This window comes from Beta vulgaris, chromosome 7, assembly GCF_026745355.1.
Source record: "Beta vulgaris subsp. vulgaris cultivar EL10 chromosome 7, EL10.2, whole genome shotgun sequence".
In the NCBI taxonomy this organism is placed as follows: domain Eukaryota; kingdom Viridiplantae; phylum Streptophyta; class Magnoliopsida; order Caryophyllales; family Amaranthaceae; genus Beta; species Beta vulgaris.
In genome coordinates, this window is record NC_079208.1 from 30,149,600 (window position 1) to 30,171,215 (window position 21,616).

The 21,616-nt window shown below is 33.7% G+C and overlaps 1 protein-coding gene across 2 annotated transcripts; it reads left to right on the forward strand.

The window, feature by feature from the left end:
* The first annotated feature begins 8,923 nt into the window (after window positions 1-8,923).
* LOC104898945 (magnesium/proton exchanger) lies at window positions 8,924-15,978 on the forward strand. Of its 2 annotated transcripts, none has more exons than XM_010686085.4 (9): window positions 8,924-9,194; window positions 11,001-11,407; window positions 11,651-11,826; window positions 12,043-12,161; window positions 12,255-12,409; window positions 14,357-14,487; window positions 14,693-14,900; window positions 15,017-15,146; window positions 15,242-15,978. In XM_010686085.4, coding segments are annotated over exons 1-9 (1,626 nt in total). In that variant the 5' UTR covers window positions 8,924-9,192; the 3' UTR covers window positions 15,540-15,978. The 2 variants fall into 2 exon arrangements, with proteins under 2 accessions (XP_010684387.1, XP_010684386.1); XM_010686084.4 differs by lacking the exon at window positions 8,924-9,194 and adding an exon at window positions 9,277-10,912.
* The last annotated feature ends 5,638 nt before the right edge of the window (window positions 15,979-21,616 follow it).

Below are 21,616 nucleotides of genomic sequence, written 5' to 3' on the forward strand. Positions count from 1 at the left end.
ATGACAGACAACTCCTGTTGGAGAGAATACAACTGAGCTATAGATGAATGACCAAATCTATCTTCTAAGTCTTGCCAAATAACTCTAGTTGTAGGTAGATGTAGGACACTTTTCATAATAACTGGTCCTAAGGACTTCAAAATCCAGCCACAAACCATATAATTTGCACGATCCCATGCTTTTGCTTCTTCAACATCAGAAGGTTTAGGAAAGGTTCCATCAACAAAACTCATTTTATTCTTAGAACTAAGGCCTATAACCATCATTCTTTTCCAATCTGAGTAACCAATGCCATCAAATACAGATGTAACTTACTGTTGAGATGTATTATCAGCAGGATTAAGAAAATATACAGAAGTAGGATTCTGTGTGTGTTCTAATGTAGATGTAGAAGAAGACATTCTTTCAGAGAAAATATTGAAGAGAAGTAATAAAGGAAGAATAAATCAAGAAAAGAAATCTTGAATTGAATCAAGATCTTTGTAGCAATAAGAATTTGGAACAGACAATTGGCAAATTCACCAGAATCAAGAACAATTTCAGCTTCAGATCAAAATAAAAGAAATCAACAGTTCAAGAACAATTTCAGCTTCAGATCAATTAATCAGAATCAGTAGCTGAGAACTACAATACAATTAATTTCGAATTTCAGAAACAACTTCAGAATTTCAGAAAATTTTCAGAGAAACAATCATATTTACTAGAATTCAGATAAGAAAAGAATCCAGAATAAGAATTTCAGAGAAATGTTTGAAGAATAACGAACCAGATTCTTCAATGGAGTTTACTGAATCATCAATTTCAGGTGAATTGCGAAAAATAAACGAGCAATAGCTCTAATACCAGGTTAACTTTCATGATATTATGCTAAGAAAACTTAGAATACTTGAATCATAAGCTAGAGAGTGATAGAGAGAAGAATGTATTGATTATATTCAGAGAAAATAAATTTGAATGAATAAATTACAATGTGTAGAACTCCTTTTATAATAGGAGTTATTACAAGAGGATAGAAGAAAGTTAGTTACAGAATAGTCTAACTAACTAACTGAATTTGTTATTTCGCGGTGCTGAGCTAGCATTGTGCTGGTGCTGGATTGCAGAATTACTATGTTTAACACGAACAACAAAGAAATCACACTAATCTCCGACTGGTAACATTTAAGTAAAAAATCCAATAATTCATTGGAAATATCAATTATAACATTGAATTCATCTTCAATCTTCCTCCAATATATTGTAATCAACATCATCAATCAAACATCAACACTTATAGAAATCAAAAATAGGAAGCGATTTTAATTACAAGAAGAGTTGCCATTATTGCTACTATTGCTTCCAGAGTGATCAAAACTACTTTAACAACATCAACATGAACTCCACCATCACCTTCTTCACTTGAAGTCGCCGTCATTTTCTCTCTCTTAGCTTCTTTGGCGATTCTAACGCCATTACCGCACTTCAATTATTGGAGCAGCAGCTAAATCGAGGTTCCATTTATATCCATGATTGTGTGAAGATTAAGTCGGTGCTATTGTTAGTTAAGCTGGAAATTCCTTTTTGCTTAGAGAAATGGTAGAGAAGAGAGAGAGAATATTTAGGGTTAGGAAGATCAGAGGAGTTGGAGATTAGAGGGTTAGGAGGAAAAAACGAGCGAGTGAGAGGGTGAGAAATGAGGGATTTAGTTTTGGGGGATCTTTTATACTGAACAGGAAATGGGCTATTGAATTGATGGAAATGTGCTGGTGAAGGTGGGGGAGATGGGATGGTGAAAACGCGATTTTATTTATGGAAAAATTAACGGAACATCTAATCCGGTCTTGTGAACTGGATCATATTTTAGAAAAACCATAGTGGTTTCTAAAATCTGATCTGGTTCACTAAAGCACTGAATCAAATTTTCCGCCTAACTTTCCCTCCCATTATTTTTAATTTAGTGATTTTAGGATGTTATTTTGTAAAAACTGAATCTGTTACTAAGTGGCAGATAAGGTTTTTTCCACTACTGAATACTACCTTAGTTTTATAGTTTCTATAGATTTCAGTTCTTCTAAATAATCATGGATACATTGCTTGGTTGAATTATGACCGTATTCGTGATGATAACTATGAGTTTTTTGCATAAAAATTTGGACAGAATGGTGATAACTACGATTCATTCAAACCAAAATTCTTTTTTTAGTCATAACTCTAACAAAAAGACCCCATTTACGTTTTAGTTTTCGTTTTAGTACAATTGAGTTCTTACATTTCTTGTTATTTTCCTAATTTTTCAAGAGTTAAGAATACAAGTAGGACCTCAACTTTTAATTTTTTCACCTTTAAAGACTTGTATGTTTTTTTTTCACCTTTAAGAACATGTGGTTAGAAACCACGCAAACTTAACCCACCGTTAATTCACCTGGGATCTTATTGATTTATAAAAACCCCAAGATGTTACCATTAGAAGTAGTTTAGTAGAGTAAAATAACAGGGGAACCAAAAACAGGGCGGCGCTATTCAACCATCAGTCCATCAATATCCATTTCCTTATTCTCCAAATCTTTTAACATCATTTCCCATAAGAATACAGTACAATCAACTAAAAACAAGAACTCAATGTTTATTATCAATGACTCAATCTCGATGATCATAAATCACATTATTCAATGCAAATGATGTCATTGCAATGCCCCAAAAACCACAAATAACTATATCGAAGAATTTGGCGAATTGAACAAAATTTTCTCTTGCAAGAAATTAAGCGAACACCTTATGTGCAACCTCCTAGAAGCTTAATTCAAGAAAAAAACATTGATATAGTGCAACCTCATGAAAACTGAAAACGTTGAATGTAATGGAAGTTTCAAAACTGTAATTAGTGGTTTCTAAATGCAAGGCATTTTAATAAGCCCACTTAACATGGAAATATTCCGCAACCTAAAGTGATTTTCTTTAGAAGCTTCTAATGCTTGCTTATGAGATCATTTCAAGGGAAGCTTTATGTGAAACATTAGCAAGATTGAGATTGAATTTACACTCGTAACCGTTGAGTGAATTTTGCTAGAAATTATGGAAGAACCCTAAAATTTTGAGGAAAACACAAGAATTGATTGGGTAAAAAGAATGACAACAATAATTAATATTTTGTAATATAATGGAAGATTTGAATTTGAAAAGAATTAGAGCGAATTTGAGACAAATATTACGAAAGATAAAATTTGATTTGTGATTGAAAAAGATTATTATTTATTTGGAGGTTAAAAAAGCATACATCAGTGATTGAAGGAATGGTGAGGTATGAGTAAGAATAAATAGTGTGGGATCCATATATCAACTCGAGATTAACTTTATCATCAAAATTTGGTTTTAGGTTCTGAAAGGTGAAAAAAAAAAATCTACAGGTCTTAATCGGTGAAAAAACCAAAACTTGGGCTCCTTATCTTATGCGTAACTCAAATTTTAAAAGTTCAAACAAAAGATTCATTTATGTACTCCATTAGTAAGAAATACCCTTTGTTTTGTTCTTGATTCAACTTGCAATTGTTGTTTGCTGTTCTTTATTGAAGGACACGTGGTCAATTACAGTGATCACCAATGTTATTTCTTTTCTCCTTGTGTCCAAAATTAAAATCACACGAAGAATTAATGTTATACTTTAGAGTTCTTTAAGACAAATAATGTTGTATTTAAAATCACAACAAATCACTTTTTTTATGCTAGGCAATTACCTCGTCTTGATCTCAATTTTTAATAGTTAGGAACTTGTGTTATTTCCGTAGATTTACGGTACCTTAATCTGTGTCTTTGTTCATTGGTTCTCATGTTGATAATGGAAGGGAAATTTTGCAGATTATAAAAGGGAGAAGAGGATGAAGGTTGTTGGTTGATGTCTGTTTTATTGTTACTAGTGTTCTATTTAGTTTTTTCTTTTTGGAAAACTGATGAATGAATAAGCTACTGCTGTGCATTTTTTTTCCTTCTCATTTTAATTTTGTAATATCTCATATTTTTTTGTATTTATTTGAATAATTAAATATTAACTTTTATGTTTATTTATTTTCTAAAATAAATATTTTAAGCAAAGGGTATTTTAGTATTTTCACCGGTTTTAAATTACTTTGGCAGGAGTATGGCATCAAAATTGGATTTGTTAAGCTTTTGGTATTAAATCCTAGTAAAAAAAAAAGAATTTTTTTTGGGTCATATTTTCCTACGAGATTCTATAGTGATTGGAGGGAGTTTTTTTTCCTATAACTTCCAAATTTATGATGGAGGTTACAAATCTTGGTTTGATCTCCTAATTTATGGTGAAGGTTACAAACTATTTAATTTTGGAAGTTAAGTACTACCTCTTCTACTCCTATAAATACCCCATACCTTAAGCCATCTTTTCCACACAAAAACTTTGAAGAATTCATACTCTCATACTTCAAGGTTCTTCTTTCTCTTCTTATCTATTCTAGTTTTATATTGCTTATTCAAATTCCAATTTTCTTTGGGTTAAGAACAAAAAATATTTTCTATGTTTCTTACTCAAAAATATTATGCTCATGATAGGTTATTCATGTTTAAATTCATGATTAAGTTCATGTGATAAGTTACTTATTATATTTTTATATTATTAGTTTGTTAAAAGACCGTTCAAGATTAAGACTAAGTAGAGATACTAGTACACTCTTGTGCAAGATCAAGGTACGTTATGTAGCTAGATCTTTAGAAATGTGGTTTTATGAGATAAAGTTGTTTATTGATTTACTGGTTGGATTAGTTTAGAAATTTGGTTTTAAATGGTTACAATATTTTATTATTCACTCTTGGAAGTGAAAAGAAGGAATGATTTGATCAATCATTTTTATATATAGAAGTTTTGTTATTCTTTTTGGAAAATGAAATTATTTTTTTACAAGGAAAGGTTGATTAGTTTTTATGAATTTTGAATGTTCAAAAAGTTGTTTATGAGGAAAGGAGGTTTATTTATGACTTACAAGTCATATTATTATCAATTCCGCTTGATTAACATCAAGAGCTTCAAAGTCCACTTACTATCAATTATAGTCACCCCTTGATATAGCTCCATGATGGGATGAATAGTTTGGGAGGGTGTGCATACTTAGCAAAATAGAAGGGGAGATAAGAAGAGGAATTGTTTTCAAGATTATTTTTTATCCAAGTTGTTTGGAAAGAGTTCGTTCTTAAAAGGTTATTCTTGAATTATTATTCAAGAGTTCAAAAATAGTTTATTCTTAAAGAGTTATTCTTGGATTATTAGTGATGAAGTTTTTTAAAATTAAAAAAATATTGCGAACTAACAAATGTGTTACTTATCTAGTACATTTCGTACTCAGTTTTATACTGACGTGTATTTTTTTTTTCCTATTTGGCTTTGCTCTATTTACCTTTTTAGTAAGCAATTTTGCAGGTGAATTTTGGATGTGCATGAGAGTATACTAATAAGGGGATGTTCACCTAGATTAGGATGTTTTATTTATATCGAGTATTGAGACAATATTTACTTTTATTAATAAAGAAGTATTATTATTTTTGGTTAAAGTCTTCCGCTGCAAGTTATTTTGTTAGTTAGTAGTTGGTTGCCGAAAGCGTGTTAGTCACGTGGTGGTAATACTCCTAAATTACTCAAATATTATTTACTAAATTATTTATTTAAAGACGTGTAATTTGGGGGTGTTACAAATTTTTCCTTTTTAATTTAAATTGTTGTGGATTATGTAATTTTGTTTTGTTGTGTGGGTAAATTGAAAAAATTTAGGTGGACCCCAAAGGCCTCATGAGGTGATATATAGAATAGTGATAGTCTCTCCGTCTTTTATTAGTTGCTATATTTTACCATTTAGACATGTCTATTTTTAGTTGGTATATTTGCCAAATATGTCTACCTTTAGTATGTGGTACCCACATATTATTTACCTTTATAACCTTAATTTTTGTCTCCATCACACAAAAAGACAACTACTTTATGCTTTATTGCTCTACTTTTCCATGATCCCCACATGTTTCTTTGGTCTGTATGCTATAGTAAATGTAGCAACTAAAAAAAGACGTATGGAGTATATATTACTCTTACATGCATGTGATGCGTGGAAAAGCATATAAAATTCTTCATATATAATAAAGATAGAGATACAATTATCTTAATTTTTTTGTTTAATTAAAGTAGGTAGTTGCCATTTATAATAGAAATTTTAATTGGTTTTGTAATATATGTTGATAATTGGAGGTATTTAGGTAATTAAGGGTGTGCACCAAAGGGTCATGAGTCAGAACGCGTGAGTTCACAAATAGAATACAAATAATACAAATGTCTTAAACACATAAACATGAGTTGTTTTTATAAATAACAATTGTTTTAAACCCACAAACTATGGTTCTTATAGGGAGTTTTGTTTTTTCCCTATCTTAAATTAGAATTCGCTGAATAATACCGAATTGGATAATTTTTTAATTCAATTAGTGTATTTTTCCACCTTTTTTTTTGAATCCTTCGTGACTTTTTTTTTTCAAAAAGTCCTTAATAGTGGCTTTAAAGCTAGTATCAATTAGTAATTTTATTATTATACATATTCATCATAATAAGGAACCTGCCAGATGATCCACTTACATGCATGTAATGCGTTCATAAGTATTTAGAAAGATAAAATAATTGCGTAATTACAATTAATAATCTGAAATAATACAAAAGTAAGAATATTATGGAAGAGAGAAGAGAGAGAATGGATAGTTTGTTTATATTATTATTTTTTTTTTTTTTTTGACATCAAGAAAACGTGCATTGATTAGATAACAAAGTACAACATATAACTAGTACAATCACACGAAAACAAAAGGAAATCTAAAAGAGCTCTATGAGCTCTTACATATCCTAAGAAACATAAAGAAGCAAATCTGATTAAGAGTCGCCAAAGAAAGATTGCGCCGCTAGTCGATGAATGCACTGGTGGAAGCAAAACGCGGATGACTAATGGGTGTGATAGGAGAAGCAAATATCGATCACGATCTGGACAATGAACCAAAGGCAAGATTTGCACCTCGCTGCATGAGCAATCCCAACGAACGTCTGACGTGTGGGATTCTGGGCTCATGAACTGTGAAAGAGTCACATTCCTAGGGGACTCAGGACTCTCTCGCGAGAGTACCTCGTGTTTCTCCTTAAAGTAGGAGAAACGGGGCGCGCTGAAATCCACCAGATGAAACTGGGGTGCCGCCTGCAGATTTTGTTTTTTCAAGGCAAAGATCGTTAAGATCATTGCCGAGCGAAAAGGAGAGCTAAACATGATGAGCTCCCGAACACACCACCGGTTTGAGAAACCGGAAAACTGAACGTCCAACCATGAATAACTAACATCGCCTCGACCAAACTCACAATTCTCATCCATGTGATGTACCCATTCCTTCAAACATTTCAAGAAAACCACAAATATAACTACTACAACCTTACACCACCATCCCTTAATCAACTGGCAATTATTTTTTTTAAGCCAAAACCAACAACTACCTAGAACTTGAGCAATTCGGACTACCCGACTACCACCAACTAGACAACTAATTATAGAGACAGAGAAAAACATCTCAAAAACAAAAACCAGCACTAACATAGCTATGGGGGGAAGGGAAAGGGAAACCCAACTACCGGGGGGAAAGGAAAGGGATGCCCGTACACAACCAAGCAACAACAAGGGAAGGGCGATTCGACCGAACACTCGCACTGGGGATGGGGTTACACCATGACTGAACCACTCAAACAAAGGGGGGGGGGAAGGGGAGGGGAAGCCCGACCTAAAACAGGGGAAGGGAAAGGGGAAAACGACGAAAGAACAAGACAGGGAGAAGGAACGACCGGCGAAAGGGGAGGAGTGCTAACTGGCGGCGACATGAGCCTACACGCGGCGGCGGCGAAGAAACCGGCGATGAAGGAACCCGATGACCCAACGAACACGACTGAAACCGGCGACGAAGGAACCCGAAACCGGCGACGAAAGAACCTACAAAGAACCTAAGGAGAAGAAGACAACAAGCAGCAGGCTCGCCGGCGACTTGCGCCCACCAGCGAGCCTGCTGCGACGAGGTTTTTTTGGTGGGGGCTAGGGTTTCGTATTAGGGGCAGAGAGAAGAGAGAGACTAGGGTTTTTTTGGATTTGTTTTCGAAGATTTTTATATTATTATTTTTAGAAAAATAAATTTGAAAATACTCTAATGTTGTTTGCAGTGTTTTTTAAAAAATAAAAAAAACCACTTTGGATACACGCCATGCATGCGAAATCTCTATTATATAATCTATCAATATCATTTTTACAATTCTCCAAAAGTTTGAGAGTTAGAAATTTCAAAAGTTCAGAAAATCGATAATTAATAAAGTAAAACCATGGCAATTGTATATTTGAAGAGTTAAAAAAAGACTATGAATTGCCAACAATAAAAGTCCTAGTTTCTTTATTTTTTTAACAAAAGGATAACTAATATTGATATTTATTATTCATTCAAAGTGTATTTCTTGGCCTTTAGCATTATTAATTGTAACAACGATTCATTATTATGTATCACAAAAATATGAGGGGTTAGAAAGCAAAAATGTGTTCAAAATGGAGAAACCTCATATCCTAACTATGTGGGACTTGATTAGCACGAAAACGAATATAGTTTCAAAAGCAGAAACATTTCATAAACAAGGAAACCACATGTCTATGAAGTTACTGTGGTAAGCTCATCCACAGTGATGACCCCCTAAAAGACAAGAGAAGGAAAAAACTAGGAAAGTCGCCAGGTAAAAGTTAGATAATAGCAATAAGAAATAGTACCACGGAACAAATCACTATCAGGGAGACAATGATCATTGCTGACTTGCTGTTGCAAATCAAATCTTGCGATTTTGCTCTCATAATCACACTCTCTAGAATAATGTACACGTGAATTACAAGATCTCAGGAAACTTCACTAAGTATTTACTTCAAACTCCGCATTATATATCTCATCTCTTAACTCTATCCCTTTTTCCTTCATTATTAGAGTACCAAACAACCAACTTCAGTTTTTTATTTTCTAAGTAATAAGAAATTGTTATATCAATACCAAACATATACAACCTATCAAAACCAACTTCAGTTTTTTATTTTCTAAGTAATAAGAAATTGTTATATCAATACCAAACATATACAACCTATCAAAACCAACTTCAGCTTGTGTTTGGCTGTTTGCTCAATGTAAGTTTCATCACTTTCATACATCATCTCTTCTTTTAAGCCCCTAATTTTCATGCTATTCGATCTATTTGTTTTTAATGCTTAGTTACAAATTCTCACGCCAAAAATGCCAGTTCTTCGCAATGAGGGGTGATGAGATTCGAACCTGTGACCTTTATGTCACACTGGCTCTTGATACCATGTCAAAGGACCAACTCAACCAAAAGCTTAAGTTGATGGTTGAGGTCCCAGGAATAGATTTATACTCTATCATTTACATCTGCTTCTGTTAATTTGTTCATTATATATTTCAACATAAGTTATTCCACTTTTCATTATTAATCAAACACAAGCTGAAGTTGGTTGTTTTCACGCTTTGACTTCCTAGTTCCTACCATAATTTATATCTTATGATCAATATTCAATAATAGTCAAGGTTCTTTATGAATTGTGCAAAATATCAAATTGATAAAATATCAAAATATCAAATAATACCATAATTTTCAAAGAATTGATCAGCACCTTCGATGCACACTTATTGTATTAATGAAACATAGTGATTTTAGTATCAGTCTATCAATCTACGATCATATTCCATAATTGCTAACTTAAGTAGCTGGATTCAAATGAACTACTGCCTTTTTTTAGCTCACATTCCACTTTCCGTTTTATGTTGTTTGGAGATAGTTCTTCGAACCTTGTCCAATTCATCGATAAACAGAAAAAGATACTTCCTCTGTTTCTTTTTACTTGCAACAGTTTGACTTTCACGCTTGATAAATAAAAATGATAAAGAGTATATATTCAGAAAATATACATTCAGACGAATCCAACAAGATCCCACATGAATATATTTTTCCTTAACTATAAATCACCAAACATAAATTAAATAGCATTGGTGAATAGTGTAAAACTCAAAACGTTGCAAGTAAAAAGAAAGGGAGGAAGTATATATTAAAGGATTTTTTTTTTATAATAACCACCTTATATTTTACCTACTTTTAAAATAACTACCTTATACTTTTTTATCTTTATTTAACCACCTTACTTTACTAACTTCATTAATTTCACCACCACCGAATGTTTTTGGTCTATTTTTCCAGCCAACGTGGCCCCACCTATTGATTTCCCTCAAATCCACAATATGCCTATATGATTCTTCCATTACTCCTTTTCAGACCTTGTCCAATCTCTCTCAATCGTCAAAATTCTTCCAACTAAATCTACATTTGGGAGAGAGTAAATTCATATATTGACTTTGTAATTCAATCCACGATGAAATTTCAAAGATTCCCCGAGGAGGCATGGACAGGAAGAAAAGGGGGAAATGAAATTTTGGACGAAATGTGTTAGTGGTGAAATTTAAATAGTTAGTAAAGTTAAGGTGGTAAAATACACAAAAAGAAGAAGTATAAGGTGGTTATTCTCAAAATGGGTACAACATAAGGGGTTATTATCAAAAAAATCCTATACCAAATCTCCTATTCTATATTTTCTTTGTTCTGAAATAAGTGTAACACTTGTCTCTTATATATGTGAGTTTTTTTTAAGAGAAGTGTTCTATGGTGTTAGTAATCCATAATCTTTGTGAAGTCATATTCATTTTGGAGGCCAGTAATAGTTGGAAGTGGTGGATTTGTTTTCAAAAAGGGCTTACTATCATGTGAAGAATGTCGTGGTTGATAGAGCAAATAGACTGAATTTCACTTTTATTTAATGCTTGAAGCTCTTCAAGTTTTGTAAGTATAATTCTTTAAAAAAGATGATTCTTGATTCATAATTCTTTGAATAAGCCATGTGTGTGATTTTTTTGCATTTCTTATGAAGGTCGTTCTCAAACATTTCCAGGATGACCCTGCCACTCCAGCATATTATAGGCTCTTACGGTTCGATTTTGTCTGATGAAAAATGCAGAGATTATTTTGCTTTTAGCAGTGAAACATATCTAGGTGATGGATTGCGTACAACCTTGTACTTGATAGGTCTTCTCTATTGTTTTATTGGATTATCAGCCATTACAGCTAAATTTTTTCGCTCGATGGAGAATGTTGTTAAGCATACTCGTGAAGTGGTAGTAACCGATCCTCTAACCAAGGTTCAAACTGTGAGATATGAGAAGGTGTGGAATTATACAATTGCAGACATCAGTCTTCTAGCTTTTGGGACTAGCTTCCCCCAAATATCTTTAGCGACCATTGATGCTGTAAGAAATCTCGGATGCTTGAATGCTGGAGGTTTGTTTGATTCATTCTTTTCATGCTCTGCTAAATTGTGGTACCAATATTTGATGGTTTTCAACACTAGACATTAATGGACGTGAAAAAGGAAAGAAAGTCCAAGTGAAAACACTATAAGAACTTTATTTTGCTGCGATGATTGACTTCACCATGCAAATGTTTATTTCAATTTTTTTAAAATTGAAGTTTTGTTTCCTGCTATCGAGTTCTGTTTGATATTTGTGATCTGCAATCATGAAGGCTTGGGTCCCGGAACACTAGTTGGTTCAGCTGCATTCGACCTATTTCCAATCCATGCTGTTTGTGTAGTAGTCCCAAAAGCTGGAGAACTAAAAAAGATATCTGACGTAGGAGTCTGGCTGGTTGAGCTATTTTGGTCTTTTTGGGCTTACATTTGGCTATACACAATATTGAAGGTAATGAACTTTCTTCTTTTAATTGTTTCTTTCTGCGCGCTTATAAAACCATAGGGTTAGTGTGGAGATTTCGGAAAAGATGATGATGCATTGTAGATTTTCAACAAGCACAGCTGCACAAGTGTATATACATCAATTACTCTGTACTGAAATTCAAATTATGATTTTCTCAGCTTTAAGTATGGCCTTGTTGTACTTTGTATTATTTTATTTTAGGTTTGGACTCCCAATGTGGTTACACTATCGGAGTCGTTATTGACAGTGTTGCAATATGGCTTATTGCTTCTACATGCATATGCTCAAGACAAGCGTTGGCCTTACTTATCTATTCCTTTGTAAGTTGATATATTCAAATTGTCTATTTTAATAGCTTGGATTGTATGACATCCTTGGACCTTTGGTATAAAGATGATTTTTCTACTATTCAGCTCGAGATCTGAGAGGCCTTTGGACTGGGTCCCGGAAGAGGCTTCATCAATTAAACATGAGAGCTTCGGGGAAGACTGCTTTGATTATTCTCAAGTCTCTGATAATGCAGATAATAAAATCGACATAGTTTTTGTTCATGCTGATAACAGAACAGGTAATGTTGATAATTTGACATGGGAGGTTACTCAATACAGCTTTTAATTTGCTATTTCTTAACTATGTCTTGCCTTCTATTATGTTGTCTTCTAATCTCAATTTCCATTATTCTTGACTGAAGTTTTGAAAAATTATATTATGTAAAGTTCTCCTGATTCAAGAGTATTCCATAACTCATGATATTTACTAGTTGCTTTCTTCACGAGAAAGCTTTTTATCATGTACTTTTCTTCTAGTGTACATTACATGCCTTCATTGTCTTTCAGCTGTACTCTCATAAAAAGTCTTAATATATCCTTAATGAAATTAAATTATCATATAAATCTTTTCTTCTTCCTACTTGCCATTTATGTTGAACAAGTTAATAATGGAATTGAATTTGAAATTTCAATTAAATATTAAATTAAGGAAAATGATTTCCTCTTATTACCTACGCGTGAAAAAAAAATTTCAAAAATTGAATTGATAATATAACTTGATTGACACGATTAGAAAAAAAAATGTTAAAACTTGAATTTCATATTAATAATTATACTAATAATATTTTAAAACCTAAATGATGATTATTCTTTGGTTATCTATATTATATAAATTAAACTCTTTTCGACAATTGAACCCGGTGCGTAAATTCTTCCTTATTTGACCACAAACTTTCTTCTAATGTATATTTCTTACTAATATATTTGAATAATGATGAACAAATAACTAATAAAACCAATGAAACATTGATTTAAGAAAAATTTAGTAAAAAAAAAATAATTATAAATGTATTTTCGAATAAAATTTTTTAACACTAATGAATAACTAATTGAGAAAAAACAAAAATCATTAATAGAACATGCACGCTATGCGTTCAAAAAATGCCAGTGCAATCTAAGTGTAAGAGCATTGCTAATGGTGATGGGTTTGATCACTAAATTTCCCTACTTACTCATGTTTTGATCATTTCATGAACAAATGTATCACTTCCACTCCACTCATGAACAAAAAAACCATCAAACTCCACTTTATCTCTCCTACTTTTCACTACCCCACCTCAACTTTCTCTCTCCTATTTCGCTTTCCTACTTCAATTAATAATATAATTTACATATTAAAAATAAAAATGAATCATCTTATGATTACTTAAAATTATAATAATTAATTACCCAAAATTAATTATCATTATTGGGCAATTAGTAAAATAATAATTAATTACAAAAAATTATTTAGAGAGAGGAGGATTAAAGATTTTTTTTAGTAAAAGAACGTAAATATATTTATTAGAAAATATGAGTTTTTTTTTTTCCTCTTTTTAGGTGAGGAGGAGAAGGTAAAAAATTATAGAGAAAAATGATGTATAAATATTTTTACAGAGAGAAAGGTAAGGAGGAGAAGTGTTTTTTTTCGTTCTGAAATATATCAATATGGGTATCATTTTATAGAGGGGAAAAAATATGAATTTTGGTTTTTTTTTTGAAATAGGGATTTTCTGGGAAATTCCGTGGAAATTTTCACGAAATTTCTCAAAATTACACCGCAGCAGCCACGTGGCAGCTTGTCACTGGTCAATTTACACGCTTGATGAGGTGATGAGTTTGTTCACCATGTGAACAATGACATGTTTTGTCATTTGGTGATGGGTTTTATGTCACCAATGGAATCCATGTTTTTTTGTTCAATCCAAATTTTCTAATTTTGGTGATGGGTTTGATCACCATTGGGATTGCTCTAAGGATGAAGTGAAGCTAATATTGTTAGTTTAGATTTAGCCTTTTAAGTAGTCAAACATGTATATATAGGTTGTGGTAGAATGTGAAACAGAACCTGATTCTACCATCTTTTTATCTCCAAGTACTGATGATATAATGGATTTTGATGTTTCACTTGTGCCTCTACACAATTTATGTAAACACTTAATGAATTTTTTACTTAGAAGTACCTTTATGAAGTACATCTTTTTCAGGTCCTTTATATCAGGGCATGCCTCCAAATGATACTGCCGATTCATTTGCTGAACAACTTTTGATGAAGAAATGTGAAGATGATGTTAGTTTATTGTCACTTTGGAAGCAACAGTTTGTGGATGCGCTCATGGTACTTTAATTATTTAAAAGCAGGAATTTTTACATGAATCCTTTCTTTGTTGCTGAAGAACATATATGCCTAGATTTTCTTCTTATTTATATGATATTAGTATGCACCTTAATGATTCATGCATATTAGCAAATATAGGACTAGGCTGCTTTTCTAGTCCTTGTTCTGTATAGAAACTGACTGCTATATGATTTTTGGGAGACAGTTTGAACATAATAAATTGGAGGGCCTCTGTCTAAGGTCAACCAGAATCATCTGGTATCTGCTTCTCCTGCCATGGAAGATTTTGTTTGCGTTCGTACCTTCTTACCATATTGCTCATGGATGGATAGCCTTCATCTGTTCTCTACTATTCATCAGTGTGATAGCCTACACAGTCACAAAGCTCACTGATATGATAAGCTGCGTGACAGGTTCGTTTCGTAATGGAGTTTGATTATCTTCTTCATATTGAAATTTTAGTATCCTAAACAAATTTTGCCATGATGGAAGTCCCTTGTTTTCTGATTTATCATATGTTCTCATGCAGGAATAAATGCCTACGTTATGGCTTTTACTGTATTGGCTGCGGGAACTTCTTGGCCGGATTTGGTGGCCAGCAAGATTGCCGCTCAGCGTCAGACAACAGCTGACTCTGCTATCGCAAATATCACCTGCAGGTTTGTTTTTCTTACTCTCTTGAAGGAACTGTGGAAGTTTGTTCATTAGAATATATTGTTGGTTTAAGGCAACATTTTTGTAAATCCTATTGCAGTAATTCAGTGAATATATATGTGGGCATTGGCATCCCATGGCTAATCAACACAACATACAACTACTTTGCATATCAAGAACCATTGAGGATCGAAAACGCCGAGGGGCTTAGTTTTTCATTGCTTGTTTTCTTCTCCACTTCAGTGGGTTGTATATCTGTTCTGGTATTGAGGCGTCTTGTATTTGGTGCTGAGCTAGGTGGGCCTAGGATTTGGGCATGGATTTCATGTGCCTACTTCTTGTTGCTTTGGCTTATTTTTGTTATTCTATCCTCGCTCAAAGTCTCTGATCTCCTATAATTTGAAATGCCCTGCTACTTCCTCCGTTTCTTTTTACTCGCTACACTTTCCATTATGGGAAGTTTCACATTACTTGCTACACTTCTTTTTTGGGCAATAAACTCTCTCTATCTCTCTCCTCCCACATGGGTCCCTTTTCTTTTTACTCTCTACCTCTCTCTTCTCCAAAAATTGTCTAGGAGTCCGTGAAATAAGAAGTATAGCGAGTAAAAAGAAACGGAGAAAGTATATGTTTGGTCTATTTCAATTATATGAGTGCATTAGTATACCTATTTACAATTTAAAGTTGTACTACCTCTGTTTCTTTTTATAAGAAAGTAACAAGGATAATCCCAACTATAACGCTCATAAAAAAGTACCAACTTTTGATTAATCTTGAGCAAGCCCAACTATGAGCCCTCATTTAAACACATGGTCCTAGTAGACTTGTCAATTAAAGCTTCAAATATTTCATGATAACCTTTAATGATCAACTTGGATTTGTTACTGCACTAAAAAAACTTGGAACAATTAGGAATAGATAAAGCTTGTAATCTCAAATTCTCAATGCACAAAATGTTAGTCATGTTAAGGAGTAAGAAAGAAATAAGAGGGTAAAAAAAAAAAAAAGATGATATTTCAAATACACATATTGGGATGATCAAAGTTTTAGCTCTACCATCAAGACATTCCTTCCATGAAGAACAAAAAGAAAATTAGAAAATACCATAAAGAAAAATAGGTTGAACAATATCACAAAGTATAATAGTAATGATAAAACATGAGATAAAAGTAGGTGGAGATTTATAGGGGAATAATGTCAAAATTGTTACTTAACGGTGGTAATTACTATGTATTGTAGCTATATATAGGAGAAAAAAAAGTATTTGATTTGCGATAAATAAGTGAGAATGTAATCATATAATAAATGTAGATACATTTTTCTCTATATACTTCAAAAAATGATAATCTTTATATGCTCGAAAATCTCAAATGCATTATCCTTACAAATAAAAGTTACTTTCTCTCTCTAAAATCGAGACTTTATCTCACTACCATTCTGAGTTTATTTTTCGCCACTTTAGTTCTTGCATACAAAAATTCTTCTCTACCTTTCTTATACCTTTAGTTGACAAGAAGATCCAGGTCAGTTTCTAATCCAATACCAAACATTCCTTGTATGGAAATTTGCTCTCAACCTATTGTCATACGTTTCTATAGGGTGTAGGGTAGATTAAAAGTAGGTTAGACTTCCCAAATGGGTGCCATTCATTTCTGAGGTTATTAGGGCTAACACTTGGCGCTTCAACTTCCTTGCTCTATCTTTAGATTAAATGTCTTAAATGCACTAACCTGAACGGTGGAAAATCATTCCATCTTCACGAACCTCTTCAACTCTCTCTTCCATTCTCTTTTCTCCTTTTCTCACCAGCATTAACTCAACTCATAAATGAGTGATAATATATCTACCCTATTATTCAGAATGGGAGCTTTAATAGACCCACCACCAAATAATTCCTCTTTGTCACCTATAAATTGAAATCTCTTGTAGTTGGAAAGTTTTTTGGCCCAAATCTGCCAAATGTTATACTAGTTCAAGCCTGGTAAACTCACAGTGGCAACAATGGGGAGAATCTCAAGTTAACCATATATGGTCTATTATATCTTCACCTTCTCTCAACGAGCGAATCTCGAGGGTCTTCTCCATCGACATACCCCTGTCATTGATGGTCGTCTCATCACCTCATACTTTATCTTTCAATTATGGTCAAATCTGGGTTAGGATGGTTGGGCTTCCCTTTGCCTACATTTCGCATGCATGGGCTTCACAAGCATCGCACCATGTGGGATATATTGAAAAAATTGAACATGCACACCATGATTTGCCATCATCACCTGAAATTAGGGCTAGATTGCTTGTTGATCTATCACAAGTCCTCATCCCTGGCTGTTATCTACCCTTATATGGAAATGAGGTTGTGTGGGTTTACTTCCGCTACGAGGGAGTTTTCAAGTTCTGCAAGAAGTGTGAGACTGCAGGTTATTGTACTCTGGGATGTCCAGATTCAAATCAAGATGCTCAAAGAAGAATCTGCCACAAAATCACTACTCTTGAATCTCAAGGCCAAAGAGTGTTATATGGCCCAGTCACTTAAGCTTTTTACTCTAACATGATAGAGGGGTTGCCTGATAGGTTCCGTTACCTTAATCCGCATATTAATCTAAATCAATAACCAGCACCTGATGATTATCCACTAAGGAACCCAGCCAATGGTTCATTAGATGAGAATGGATCTGGGCAATCAGTTGATGAACCGGATATTTATAGCACACAAGAATAGTATTTTACAGGCTAAAGTCGTATCACCTAATCAAAAATAACCTAAGGTCCACTAACTAGTAGTTAGGGAAGTCAGGATCGAATCCACAGGGAAAAAGTTAAATTATTGTATCTGAACTCTAATATTATACTAACTAAATCAGATGAAAATGGTTGTGTTACTAAACTAAGCAAATAACAGAATTAAACATGAAGGTATGAATCAATTAATAAAGAACTAGGATTATGGATCACTACACAACTATTTGGGAAATCAGGGACGAATAACAACTACCTAATAAGTCAATTTATCTAGGGCACGTGTAATTTCTCTAGAACATTACCTCCCTCAAAGATCACCTAGCCGCTCTCCCATGGTCAAGTATCACTCTGCCTAATGATTGAAAACCTATACGGTATCTCTCCTCTCGAAGCAGATTCAGTATTGCAATATTAGAAATACAAATCAGGCCTAACTTATAACACAACAAGAATGTCAGTTTTTAGCGTCCGCAAAAATCAGACGCTAAAAGAATTAGCGTCCGTCAACGAACGCTAAAAGTCTGATGCAAAACCCCTGGTCGATAATACTTGAATTAGCGTCCGATAGGCGGACGCTAAAGATTTAGCGTCTGAAAACTGCAAATTAGCGTCTGCTACGGCGTCGGACGCTAAATAGCGTCTGCTACAATCCCTCAATGTATACATAGATCCCCATAATCCAGCATGAATCATTCAATCATAGGACACAATTAATTAAATAGCGTCTGCTAAATCTAGCATGAATCATTCAATCATAGGAAACAATTAAAATACAAGAGAATTAGACTAATATATCAATCCCTCAATGTATACATAGATCCCCACAATCCTAAAAATAGAACTACTCACTCATATTTATGAAAACAATAACAAAATCAATATAAAAACTCATACTTTGAAACATTGCAAATAACTAAGAAAGTAATCTAATCAACAATAGAGAAAGCAATAAAGGAAGTGATAAGAGGCTTTTCTTGTGTCGTTAAGGCACCAAAAATCACTTTTCAAACAATATTTATAAAATCTAATAAAAAAGCAATTACTAAGAAAATAGTAAGGGCAAGTCTAGGGTCGATCCAGGAAAAATGGGATTAATTAAAGTCTATCAAGTCTAAATTACTTAATGGAAGGGTTTTTGGGGGGTTTAAAATGATTTGGTAACAACTACTAGCTAATATCAGAGAACTATCAAATAAAGCGAGTTAAAATATCAAATAGGAAGGCACTAGAGTTAAGGTTACTAGTATGAATAGGAATGGACAATGATCGTTAATGTGATTGTGAAGCAAGGAGACAATTATGCAAGGTTTAGTTTTTCAAACTTAAAATACTCGAGTCTTCTCTCGAATGGTCCTTAAGAATAATCACTTAATCAATCAACTAAATCCTCTCTCGAATGGTCTTTAGTCAATTGATTAAGAGATTCAATAAATTCGAAAAACCCTCAATAAAGGATCCCCTTTATTTCTATCCAATATCTTGGTCTGAAAATTAAGTTGATTCTTGGGGATGATAAAAGAGTTCAAAATTCGATTTAAGAACATTTGAAATCAAAATACCAAAGCATTAATGTGATCAATATCTATCCTAAGGTTTCAAAACACCATGATCAATGCATAAACTTCTTTAGAACATCACAATCACATTAACAGAACATTTAAACCCTAATCCATACTTTCACCCTAACCCTAGATAAGAAACTACTCATAATCATGGATTCGATACTTTCACCCTCACCCTAGATAAGAAACTACTCATTAATCATGGATTCTAAGCAATTAAACATGAAATTTATGACTAATCTAGGGCTAAACATAATTAAGAGATAATTAATCTAATAGAAACAACAATTATGAGACTATAAGAATGGAGAAATAATAATAAGGAAGAACAAGAACAACCATGAAAAGATGGAATCAAAACAAAAACTTTGAAATTAAATTGAATAAAAAGTACCTTCGAAGTTGTAGTATTCACAAAGTATGATCAATGAATCTCAAATCTAGCAACAAGCTTCAAGTTTTTCTCTCTAATATGAACCTGATATTATGATTTTATATAGAGTTTTCTCCCCTATTTATGTGCTAAAAGTCATGGTTATGGTGCTCTTAGGAGCCATTTGGTACTAACTCTCTCCATCTAGTTGTGGTTTACTGTTTTGTATTGGATTGTAGGTTTTATGGAGCTATTACCTACTTTATATGATTGCACACTGGATTACAGAGGTTGGACGCTGAGTTTCTAGATCCCAAGGATGCTTTCCGGGACTTTGAGCAAAGGAAGAACAAGAAACGAAGCTTAAACTGATCGGACCGACAGGATCGGGCGGCCCACCCGATGCGAAGAAGCAGGTTCCATGTTTCTGTTGCGGGCCCGATCGGGCATCAGACGCCCAGTCGTGATTCGGTGTCTCGCCCGATCGGGCAACTTGGCCCAACATCGGGCGCCTCTGCCAGCTGCTGTGAAAATGCCACCTTTATAGGCCGCCCGATCTCATCGGGCGCCTCTGGAATTTGGCCAGGATCTTCGGTTTTGGAGCCCGATTGCATTGGGCATCTCCGGCCCGATCGGGCGACTGATGAGACGCGGGTTATTAATGAATGCGGGCCCTTTTTTTCGAGACTTTTGGCTATTGTTTTAGGGCTTGTATAAATAGGAAAAATCAGAATTATTAGCCTTCTTCTGGTTTTGATTATTAGTTTTCTCTAGAGAGTGTTTGAAGAACCTTAATTTAGTGCTTTGTGATTTCAATTCAAGATCAAAAACCTTTTGCTTATTCATAGTTCAATATAATTCGGTAATCTTTCTTCATTATTTCTTTGTTATTTCTTCCATTGTTAATTAGATTATTTTCTTAGTTATTTGCCATGTTTCAAAGTATGAGTTTTTATATGACTTTTGTTATCGTTTTCATGATTATGAGTGAGTAGTTCTATATCAGAATTGTGGAGATCTACGTATGCAATGAGGGATTGATAGATTAGTTTGATTATCTTGTATTTCAACTGTTTCCTTTGATTGATTCTTCATGCTAGGATTATAAGTTAGGCCTGATTTATATTTCTATTGTTGCAATACTGAATCTACTTCGAGAGGAGAGATACCGTATAGGCTTTCAATTATTAGGCAAAGTGACCCTTGACTATGCGAGAGCGGCTGGGTGATCTTTGAGGGAGGTAATGTTCGAGAGAAATTACATGTGCCATAGACAGTTGACTTACTAGGTGGTTATTATTTATCCCTGATTTTCCGAATTGTATGCATAGTGATCCATGATTCTAGTACTTTATTGATATATTTACACCTTCATATTTAATTCTGCTATCTGCTTAGTTTAGTAACACAACCATTCATCTGATTTCGTTAGTGTAATATTAGAGTTCAGATACGATATTATAACTTCTCCCTGTGGATTCGATCCTGACTTCCCTGACTACTAGTTAGTGGACCTTAGGTTATTTTTGATTAGGTGATACGACTTTAGCCAATCAAATTTTGGCGCCGTTCTTTTATTTTATTTTGTCTGAATTAGAGTATTAAACTAACCTCTACTCTGAAGAACACCTGTTCTTTGGAGCATCTCACGTTTGTTTTAGTGTTTTTGGTGTATGAGCAGGAAATTGAAATCCCCAAATCTCATCCCGTTCGATCCGGAGATTGAAAAGACCGCTCGTAGACTCAGAAAGAAAACTAAACAAGCTAAGCTGTCTGCAGGGACACCCTCCCAAAAGACACC

Excerpts from the sequence above, each read along its gene's own strand:
- LOC104898945 (XM_010686084.4), top strand. The coding sequence starts at position 10,890 with ATGCTTGAAGCTCTTCAAGTTTT. Across the intron at positions 11,827-12,042 it reads GGCTATACACAATATTGAAG|GTTTGGACTCCCAATGTGGT; the intron begins GTAATGAACTTT and ends ATTTTATTTTAG. Across the intron at positions 14,901-15,016 it reads TATGATAAGCTGCGTGACAG|GAATAAATGCCTACGTTATG; the intron begins GTTCGTTTCGTA and ends GTTCTCATGCAG.